Here is an 11,292-nt window from a genome sequence, read left to right as displayed (position 1 = left end):
CCTCCTGCACCCAATCAGTCCATCAAATGGCCCAATCAAATCTTCATCCCAACTAGAGACATCCCTCCAGTTATTCCCTTCCAGGTGCAGGGCAACACGTCCTTGACTCTCTGAGAAAGAATGCCGTTGTGTCTAATCTTCTACCCCACTATGAAATCCCCGCTCCCAAATTCCCAGGCACTGAATGTGGCAGCCTTGAAGCTTCCAAGGTAGAAATGGCTCCCAAGGCTGACAATGAGAAGGATGGACTCCCTGGAGAAGAGCCGAATGCTGGGAACGATTGAGGACAAAAGAAGAAGAAGGAGGAGGACAGCAGAGAAGGAGGTCGCTGGATGGAGTCACTGAAGCAGTCGGCGTGAGCTTAGATGGACTCCAGAAGATGGAAGAGGTCAGGAAGGCCTGGAGGAACATTGTCGATGGGGTCATGATGGGTCAGACACAACTTCACAACTAACAACAACTTTACAAACTTGAGAAGTGGGCAGCTCTTGGGTGGGCTGCATAAGAGGGATATTCTACAAGGCGCAGTTTTGGGTTGGCAGGAATATCCACGGAATAGAAGCAGGAGCATTCAGTCTGGGCCTTCTGCCCACCCAGATTATCAAATAGTTGGAAGGAACCTTGGAGGTCTTCTAGTCCAACCCCCCGCTCAAGCAGGAGATCCTATAAGATTCTGGATAAATGCCTGTTCAGTCTCTTCCTGAAAACCTCCTGTGATGGGAGCACTTACAACTTCTGGAGGCTAGTTGTTCCACCGATTAACTTTTTTTTTTCCCCTGTGGTAGCTTCAGACAAGCCGTATCGGCCTGTCTACTCTTTCAAAGACCTTGCCCCAAACCTCACTTCGCAAGACCTCACCCCCAAATGGGAGTCCCTGATCCTGTTTCTGGATTTCTTCTGGAAGCTGATGGAAAACAGGCATTGAAAAGGTTTCATTAGGGCCTTGAATGGACTTTCAGGCCAGGACACACACACACACACGCACACGCACATCCATATAGTGTGTGGAATTAATGATCTCCTGTGCTTTCCCTGCACAGTTTAATAATTCTGCCTCCCTGCAGGAATGGTGTGAAATTTGATAGTGTTTATTTCATTTGATTTTGTTGTTGTTGTTGTTGTTGAAACCCACCTTTGTGAGTTTGTAAGTAACTCAAGGAAAGTAACACCGTTCTTCTTCTCTCCTCTGCAGGGAAGAGTCTACCTCTTGACTTTGGGTTTGATAGTGGGCACCCCTTTACTAAAAGGATTGTGACACCTAAGAATGTATACAAAGGAGGGTGAGAAAGAGGATACCAAGTCTTGCCATCATGCCATAGAAGGGCAGGCTGGAGGCACTTGGGAAGGAATTTCCTCCCTTTCTATCCATTCATTTCTCTCTTTCTATACTCCATCTCTCTCCTTTTCTATCCATCCCCCACTCTCTTTCTATCCATTCTTTCATCTATCTGTCTGTTCTGTATGTCTATCTATCTACATCCATCTCTCTCCCTATCTCTCTCTCTCCCTATCTATCTCCCTATCTCCCTATCTATCCATCCATCCATCCATCCATCCATCCATCCATCCATCCATCCATCCATCCATCCATCCATCTATCTATCTATCTATCTATCTATCTATCTATCTATCCATCCATCCAGTGGTGGGATTCAATTTTTTTTACTACTGGTTCTGTGGGCATGGCTTGATGGGCATGGCAGGGGAAGAATACTGTAGAAACCCGCATTCCCTCCCCACTCCTGGGAGGTTACTGCAAAATCCTAATTTCCTCCCCACCCCACTAACCTGCTTTCCAGCTCCGTTCTCCTGTGCAGGGCAACCAAAGAAGACCCAGCCAATCAGCAGGGACTTGGGAGGCGGAGAATAGATGGGGAGGGGCCAGTCAGAGGTGGTATTTGGCGGTTCTCCTAACTACTTAAAATTTCCACTATCGCTTCTCCAAAACTGGTCAGAACCTGCTGAATACTACCTCTGAATCAATCTATCTATCTATCTATCTATCTATCTATCTATCTATCTATCTATCTATCTATCTATCTATCTATCTATCTATCTATCTACGGTACCAACCTATTTCCACCCTGCCTTTATTTTTATCAATAATTCAAGGCTAGGGACATACCTAAAACTCCTTCTTCTTCCTCACCCCTAACAACAACCCTGTGAGGTGGGTTGGGCTGAGAGAGGACTGATCCAAAGTCATCCAACCACTTTCATGTCTGAGCCAAGACTAGAACTCACTATCTCCTTGTTCCTGGTGCCTTGATCACTAGACCAAACTTCCTTGAGCCCCGTACCCATCTCAAGTAATGGCCAGATTTTAAGGGGTTGTGGTTTGTGGCAAGGATTCACACTATCACCGTTTCACCTCAAGGAGGAAGAACAATGGGAGATGATGGGCCCTCAAGTTATCATCCTGGTTGAAAGGTTACCTCCTTTTATGTAAATAAATAAATATATAAATATAAATATATAAATATATAAATAAATATATAAATGTATAAATATATATATAAATATATAAATATATAAATATATACATATAAATATATAAATAAATAAATAAATAAATAAATAAATAAATAAATACATAAATAAACAAATAAATAAATAAATATGTATGTATGTATGTATGTATGTTTTCTGAGGTTCTCGCGGGTATTTGTATGTGGATCTTTCCGAACAACCAAAGATCCACATACACACACACACACACACACACACACACACATATATATATATGAAAATGTCAATCTTCCCCCCTCCCCGGGTGGGGGGGGAATCACTTAGACCTTCTTTCTTCTAACCATCATCCAACCACCACTGCATCAAGATAAGCATAATCATTGGTGGGTGACCCTAAATCATTAAGTCTCAAAACTCCCTGAAAGGATATATGGACCAGGAATTTGGTTTCCTGTTTTTTCCCAAAAGCAATTTCTCAAATCCATAGAGATCTTGTGGATTGCCCCTTAGGGTTGGGAATCTCCTACCGAAGCAAGGGATCCGAGATTTTCTCTAACCCTAACCCTTGCCCATCCCCAAGGGAGCTGGACCTTTCCCCATAATTTAAACCTTGACACATTCCTTGATTCCTTTTTCTCCCCCACTCCTTCCCTGCCCATCCCTTTGCTGGCAACAGGCTCACACAGACACATGGAACAGATCCTCCTTTCCCACTCTGGTTGGCCTTTGCCCAACACACACCTTTGCAGGAGAAATGGACAGCCTGAACCCGCAATAAATCAATAATAATCTATCTATCTATCTATCTATCTATCTATCTATCTATCTATCTATCTATCTATCTCTATCTCTCTCTATAAATCTCTCTCTCTCTCCCTCTCTCCCTCCCTATCTATCTATCTATCTATCTATCTATCTATCTATCTATCTATCTATCTATCTATCTATCTCTCTCTATCTCTCTCTATAAATCTCTCTCTCTCTCTCTCTCCCTCCCTATCTATCTATCATCTATCTATCTATCTATCTATCTATCTATCTATCTATCTATCTATCTATCTATCTATCTATCTATCTATCTCTATCTCTCTCTATAAATATAAACATCTCTCTCTCTCTCTCTCTCTCTCTCTCTCTCTCTCTCTCTCTCTCTCTCTCTATCTATGCAAAAGACCACTCATGCATCATCACAAAAACTCCAGAACCGTAAAGCCCACAACCTTGAAATTTGGTCCGTATCTTCCTCTTGGCTTCTAGGTGCTCACTAAGAAAGGCTTTTTTGAAATGACCATCAGAGCAATAACATTTCCTATATTATTATTATTATTATTAATATGCTCTGATGCTAAGGAGTTCTACTCCCCCTCCCCACCTGAAAAGAAATCTCTTCCAAATGCAAAACACAAGCCGAGGAGTTTCAGTTTTAGTTTCACACCAGCAACCAGCTTTAGTACAGAACAGTAGAGCTAAGCCATGCCCAGGCTCCTTGCTGTCTCCTTGCTCACACAGCAACTATTGCTTCAGTTTCCAAACAGCCCTCAACTCTCTCACACCCTGACAGGATGCTAGCCAGATGAATACCTACCGATGCTGGTTAGTTAGGCAGAGGAAGAATTATTATTATTATTATTTCTCCTTATTTTCCTTCCCAAAAAAACTAAGCCCCATCACATACTTTTTGCAGAGAAGCACAGGTATCGAGCTAGTAATAAAAATAAAAAAATAAAACACGCAGGTGAGCTGCAGCGGCGGGTTGGCGAGCCTCGCCCCGCCAGCGCGGTAGAGCGATCTAAACGCTCCCTCCGCCCTGGTTGCTCCAAGGACTCGCAGGGGGAGACGCGAGGAAGACCCCCCCTCTCCCCCAGAGCGGGGAGAGCCGCTAGGTAACCAGCCGCAAACGCCAAAGGTTGGGCGGGCAGCCGGCAAACGTCTGAACGGGGCATCTGGGCGTAGGTAACCAAGCTTCCCAACCGGCTTCCAGGCTGCAGGGCGGAGCAAACGCGATGCTCCAAAGATGCTCATCGCCGAGCAGGCGAGGAAGGGGGAGAAAAAAGCCAACCCCCTCCCCAACAACACGGTGATTTACGCTCCTTTTGCACGGCTGGGTCTCCGTCTTCCCCCTCCTCCTCCTCCTCTTCTTCTTCTTGGGCTCTGCGCCCACCCACCCTTCCAGTGGGAGGGGGAGAGGGAAGGGAGGGGGGTCTCCCTGCCCCTCCCTTTTCTCCGCCAGACGCCCTCCGTGGATTGGCTGTTTCTAGAGGAGGCCGGCTCCTTTTCCTCGGCTCGGGATTGGCCGGTGGCGGCTCGGGATCAATGTTTAAGCGACGCGCGTGGGGTGACTGGAAGTCAGTCCGCCAGAAGCTCCGTGGCGGGTGGGAAGGTGGCGCGGGCTGCCTGGGCGACTGCGGCAGAAGAGGAGGCGCTTCCTACCGCCGCTGTTTTTTTTTTCTTTCTTTCTTTCTTTCTCCCTCTAACCATCACCGCCTCCTCTTCCTCCTCCTCCTCCTCCTTTCTTCTTCTTCTTCTTCTTCTTTCTTCCATTCCCAACTGTTGCTTCTGGGATCCAAAAGGCTTTCCCTCTCTCCGGATTGGAACGCGCTGGGTTCGGTAGCCTCACCCCGTTGTATCTTAAAACACAACCCCGAAAAATAATACTAATAATAATAATAATAATTCAACAGTCCAAAGGGAGAAGAGCCACGCAAGCCAGGGTTGGCGCGCGGGGGTGGGAGGAGGAGGAGGAGGAGGCAGAAGTAAACCGCAGGTAGAGAAACTCTTCTCTCCTAGCTCCATCCATCCATCCACCCCGGGTCGATGATGATGGTGGTGGTGGTGATGGTGGTGGTGATGGCTCGCCTAGGAAGGGGAGTTGTTTAGGGTTGGCTGGGTGGGTTTGAGCTTGTGCCCCGCCTTCCGAGTCGGGAGTTTCACACGTAATACTCAAGGAGGGAAAAGAGAGAGAGAGAGAGCCAAGACTTTCCAAGCCCAAGCACTGCTGGGGACTTGGGCGGGGGTGGGTGGGTGGTATTTTGAGTTTTTTGTTGTTGTTGTTGTTTAAATTATTTGGGTCTCCCTCTTGGGTTGGGGAAGGATGGCAAAAAGCGGACCTGCAACATCTCCGGTTCTTTTTATTTATTTATTTATTTTTCTGGTTGACTTTAAAAACAACAATAATAATAATAATAAAGGACGTCGCGCACACACACCCTTCGTTGCTTCTCACTTGTGGCTTGTCATCTCGGTTCGCGTGCGAGCGTGCAAAAGGTGAAAGGAAGGGAAAGGGCTGCCCGCGCCAGGCGCCACACGAGGCGCTTTGAATCCCTCCCTTTTTTTTGTCTTTCTTTCTTTCTTTCTTTTTTTTTAAAAAAGCTCCTGCTTTTTTTGGACAGCTCCCTCTGACTCCTGCCCCAGCAGCTAGCAACACCTTGCAGGTTCCGGCTGCGGTTTGTGGCCTCCTAACGCCCGGGCTTTGCCCGGTTGCTGGGATTCCCGACTTCTAGTCTCTGCTCCGCTATATCCAGGGAGGAGGCTTGTCTGGATGGTTTTTTTAATTTTTAATTTAATCTTCAATCCAGTTGGTCTTCCCCAATCCAACCCGTAAGGTTGCCTTGCCAAGCGACACTCTCGTTTGCCTGCTCGGCACGTACCGCAAAAAGAGAGAGAGAGAGAAAGGGAGAGAGGGAGGGAGAGGGGGGAAGGAGGGGTGAGGGAGAGAGGAGAGAGAGAGAGAGAGAGAGAGAGAGAGAGAGAGAGAGGGAGGAAGGAGGGAGAGAGAGAGAGAGAGAGAGAAGAGAGGGTGGTGGTGAAAAAATAAAAGCGCCTTGCAGCTTTTACATTTTATACATCCGTTTCCTTCCCGCCTTTTGCTTTTTTTTTTTTTTTTTTTAAGGGAGGATTTTCATCTTGGGGTTTTTAAAGACACCGGGGGAAGATGGGAAGCCGGGTGGAAGAGCGAGCCCCTTCGGCCCGGAGAGGACAAACCAAGTGGCCTTAAGCCGAAAGGAAAGGAGGAGGAAGCGAGGAGAGCCGCTCCACGAATGCCAAGGCGCGTTTCCCCTTTCTTCTGGCTTTTTTTTTTTTTTTGGAGAGGCTCGAGGGACGCGCGCGCTCGCGCTCGCTTGTATACGTGTGTGTGTGTGTGCGCGTGTGTGTGTGCGTGTATCCTCGCCGTCGCCCCCTCCCTCGGCTGGCTCTCTCTCTCTCTCACACACACACACACACACACATACTCCCCCCCACCTCTCTCTCTCTCTCTTTTTTTTAAACCTCTGCGCTCAGTCATGAGTTGCCTGTTGATTTCCTCTCGACTGGCAGGGCAGGGCTCGGGCAGGCGAGCGGATTGAAATTCAACCGCAGCGAGCGCAAAGCGCAAAGCCCTCGCAGACACGCGCCGAGGCAGCCAACAGCAAACCGGCGGCGGCGGCGGCAGGAAGGAGAGAAAAAGAGAGGAAGAGAGCCGAGCGATGTGGTGGCGGCGGTGGCGGCGGCGGCGGCAGCAGCACCAGCATCACCAGCAGCAGCACCAAGACCAGCCAAACCGGTGGTGGAGGAGGAGGAGGCTGCTGTCCTCTCTGGCGGAACCTCCCAAGCCGCTTTGGACCGGGTGGCCTTTCTAAATCGCTGCGGTCCACCACCCCCCCACCGCCCTTCCGCCCAGCGATCCGCTGCAAAGCCGGAGGAAGCTCGGATCCAGAGGGCGCTTCCCGGCTCTATCCATCCAACCTTACCTCTAGACGTTTCGAAGCTCCTGTCTTTTTCTTTCTTTCTTTCTTTCTTTCTTTCTTTCTTTCTTTCTTTCTTTCTTTCTTTCTTTCTTTCTTTCTTTCTTTCTTTCTTTCTTTCTTTCTTTCTTTCTTTCTTTCTTTCCTTTCTCTCGCTCTCTCTCTCTCTCTCCACCAGGGAAAGAAAAGCGGGCTTTTCGGAAGTACAAATCCGGAGGGACTTGGACACTATCTATAGATTATATTCTTCTTCTTCTTCTTCTTCTTCTTCTGATTTGCCATTTGGGGAGACCGCTCGACTCTGCCGGAGCCTCGGAACCGGCGGTTGGAGGAGGAGGCGAAGCGCGCCGGCGGAGCGAGGAGGATCTGGGCGAGAGGACCCGGGAAAAGCTGCGATGCTGCTGCGGCTGATCGCAGCAGCCAAACGGGCGCGATGAGATCCCTCCGAAGGCAGCAAACGGCGCGGCGGAAAAAAACACACACACACACACTCCACAGCCGAGACGCCGAGGAGCCGGAAAACGTCGGTGGGTCCCCTTTCCCCGTTCCTGAGACCGAAAGCGGCAAGATTTGGCCCAGCGGTTCTGCGCCTTCCTTGCTTCCTTGATCCTGCCTTTTGCGACCATCAACCCCCCCCCCCCGCCTCCCGTTTTCAAGTCGTTTGGGGGGATCCAGGAGTCCCTGATTTTTTTAGTTTTTTTTTTTAAAGAGACCATTCTCCAGGCAGGGAAAACAAAACAAAACCGTGTTTTGCTTGCCTTCCCTCTTTTGGGTTATTATTATTTTTTTCCTTTGAAGCTTCTCTGGATCTTTGGCATCGTGCGAAGGGTTTGATTTTTTAAATATATACATATATTTGGAAGAAACCGCTACTGCATTGGGAAAAGGGGGCTGATCTTTTCGCTCCTTACGGGTCGCCTCCAGAAGGGAAGGGGGGATTTTAAGCGTTTTGCTCATCCCTCCGCCTCGCTGAAGTTGGACGGAGCAAGGGGAAACTGCAGCACGGAGGAGGAGGAGGAGGAGGAGAGGAGGAGGAGGAGGAGGAGGAGACGAGGACTAGGGGGAAAAAAAGAGAGACCCCCCCACCCACCCCTTTCCCTGGCCGCTGGTTGTAGTCTCGACCGCCCTTTGCCGGCTTCGTCCATGGTGGTGCCGGCGCCGAGTCGATCGTGCCGAGCAACAGGTTCGGGAACTTGAAGGGGGGAGAGCGAGAGGAGGAGGAGGAGGAGGAGGAGGACGCCGCGGAGGGACGCGCCGATCGGCTACAAAGGACAGGCGCCAACGCGGCGGCGGCGGCGGCAGCGTTGGCCGAGAGGCGGCCTCGTCCGCGCCGCCCGCTGGGATGTCCCTCTCCGCTTGGTGCTTCCTCCTCTGCTGGGCTCCAGCCCTGGCCTTAAGGAACCTGAACTATTCGGTGCCGGAGGAGCAAGGGGCCGGCACGGTGATCGGGAACATCGGCCGCGATGCCCGGCTGCAGTCCGGGTCGAGCGGCGGATCGCCCTCGCTGGAGCGTCCCCGCGGCTCCAAGGCCACTTTCCGCGTGCTGGAGAACTCGGCTCCCCACCTGCTCGACGTGGACGGCGAGAGCGGCTTGCTCTACACCAAGCAACGCCTCGACCGGGAGGCTCTGTGCCGCCGGAGCGCCAAGTGCCAGCTCTCCCTCGAGGTCTTCGCCAACGACCAGGAGATCTGCATGATCAAGGTGGAGATTCAGGATCTCAACGACAACGCGCCGGCTTTCCCCTCCGACCAAGTCGATCTGGACATCTCGGAGAACGCCGCGCCGGGCACTCGCTTCCCGCTGGCTAGCGCGCACGATCCCGACGCGGCCGAGAACGGCCTCCGCACTTACCTGCTCACCCGCGACGATTACGGCCTCTTCGCCCTGGACGTCAAAGCCCGAGGCGACGGCACCAAATTTCCCGAGCTGGTGGTGCAGAAGCCCCTGGACCGCGAGGAGCAGAGCCACCACACCTTGGTGCTGACGGCGCTCGACGGCGGCGAGCCGCCTCGCTCCGGCACGGTCCAGCTCAACGTGCGCCTGATCGACTCCAACGACAACAGCCCGGTCTTCGAGGCGGCGTCCTACGTGGTGGAGCTGCCCGAAAACGTCCCGCTGGGCACCGTCCTCCTAGACCTCAACGCCACCGATGCCGACGAGGGCACCAACGGCCAGGTGCTCTATTCCTTCAGCGGTTACACGCCCGACCGGGTGCGGGAGCTGTTCAGCATCGATCCCCAGACGGGATTGATCCGGGTCAAAGGCAACCTGGACTACGAGGAGGGCAACTTGGTGGAGATTGATGTTCAGGCCCGGGACTTGGGTCCCAATCCCATCCCCGCCCATTGCAAAGTCACAGTGCATTTACTGGACCGGAATGACAACGCGCCCACCATTGGCTTTGTCTCTGTGCGCCAGGGGGCCCTGAGCGAGGCCGCCCCGCCGGGCACCGTCATTGCCCTGGTGAGGGTCACAGACCGGGACTCTGGGAAAAACGGGCAGCTGCAGTGCCGGGTGCAAGGCAGTGATGGCAGTGGGGGGGATGGGGCGGTGCCCTTTACTTTGGAGGAGAACTATGACAACCTGTACACTGTGGTGACCGACAGGCCCTTAGACAGGGAAGTGCAGGATGAATACAATGTGACCATCTTGGCTCGGGATGGGGGCAACCCACCTCTGAACTCAACCAAGTCTTTCTCGGTCAGGATCCTAGATGAGAACGACAACCCACCACGTTTTAGCAAGAGCCTTTATGTGTTGCAAGTGCCTGAGAACAACATCCCAGGGGAGTATCTGGGATCCGTGTTGGCCAAGGACCCTGATCTGGGCCAAAATGGCACCGTCTCCTACTCCATCCTGCCGGGACATGTGGGGGATGTCTCTATTTATACCTATGTCTCGGTCAACCCAACCAATGGGGCCATCTACGCTTTGCGCAGCTTCAACTACGAGCAGACCAAACATTTCGAGTTCCACGTCTTGGCCAAAGACTCGGGCTCTCCTCACCGGGAGAGCAATGCCACTGTCCGGGTCACGGTCTTGGATGTCAATGACAACGCCCCTCTCATTGTCTTGCCAGCCCTGATCAATGACACTGCTGAACTCCAGGTCCCCCGCAACGCCGGAGTGGGCTACCCCGTGGGCACCGTCCGGGCCATGGATAACGATTTTGGGGAGAGTGGACGCCTGACCTATGAGATTGTGGAAGGCAATGAGGAGCACCTCTTTGAGATGGACCCTATGAGCGGGGAGATACGCACCCTTCACCCTTACTGGGAAGAGCTGAGTCCTGTGGCTGAACTTGTGGTGAAGGTCAGTGACCATGGAAAGCCCAGCCTTTCAGCAGTGGCCAAGCTGATTGTCCGGGCCTTGGCTGGACCTTTGCCTGAAGCTGGAGAGCCCCAGGTCAATGGGGAGCAGCACCGCCGGCCGCACTGGGACCTCTCGCTGCCCTTGATTGTGACCCTCAGCACGGTTTCCATCATCCTCCTGGCTGCCATGATCACCATCGCTGTGAAGTGTAAGCGGGAGAACAAGGACATCCGTACCTACAACTGCCGTATTGCTGAGTACAGCCACCCCCAGTTGGGTGGAGGGGGTGGGGGAGGGGGAGGGGGTGGGGGCAGCGGAGGGGGCAAGGGCAAGAAGAAGAAGATTAGCAAGAATGACATCATGCTGGTGCCCAGCGAAGGGGAGGACAGCCAAGGGCCCCTCAACGTCATGAACGTGGTCAGCAGCCCATCCTTGGCCACCTCACCCATCTATTTTGATTACCAGACTCGCCTGCCCCTTAGCTCACCCAGGTCAGAGGTCATGTTCCTGAAACCGGCTTCCAACAACCTGAGCGTGCCCCAAGGCCACGTGGGATGCCACACCAGCTTCACAGGACAAGGGACTAACGTCAGTGAGGTTCCTCCAAGCCGGATGTCCATAATTCAGGTAGGAGACTTTGAGAGATAACCTAGAAGAACAACAACTATTACTACTACTACTTCTCCTCCTCTTCCTCCTCCTCCTCCTTCCCCTCCTCCTCTTCCTCCTCCTTCTCCTCCTTCTTCTCCTCCTCCTCCTCCTCTTCTTCCTCCTCCTCCTCTTCTTCCT

General features: G+C 51.9%; 1 protein-coding gene across 1 annotated transcript in view; it reads left to right on the top strand.

Annotated features, from left to right (window-relative positions):
• Positions 1–8,262: 8,262 nt before the first annotated feature.
• The window catches only part of PCDH17 (protocadherin 17), a 174,837-nt gene continuing 171,807 nt past the window's right edge, over positions 8,263–11,292 (top strand). The window contains exon 1 of the mRNA XM_026705330.2: positions 8,263–11,130. Within this exon, the coding sequence (XP_026561115.1) occupies positions 8,533–11,130 (2,598 nt within the window). The 5' untranslated portion in view covers positions 8,263–8,532. The remainder of the gene's footprint in view (positions 11,131–11,292) is intronic.

The sequence above is a fragment of the Pseudonaja textilis genome, chromosome 8 (genome assembly GCF_049901715.1).
Source record: "Pseudonaja textilis isolate UNSWEBS1 chromosome 8, rPseTex1.2, whole genome shotgun sequence".
NCBI lineage: Eukaryota > Metazoa > Chordata > Lepidosauria > Squamata > Elapidae > Pseudonaja > Pseudonaja textilis.
Note: the sequence above shows the minus strand (reverse complement) of the source record. Positions and strands in the feature narration are given on the sequence as shown.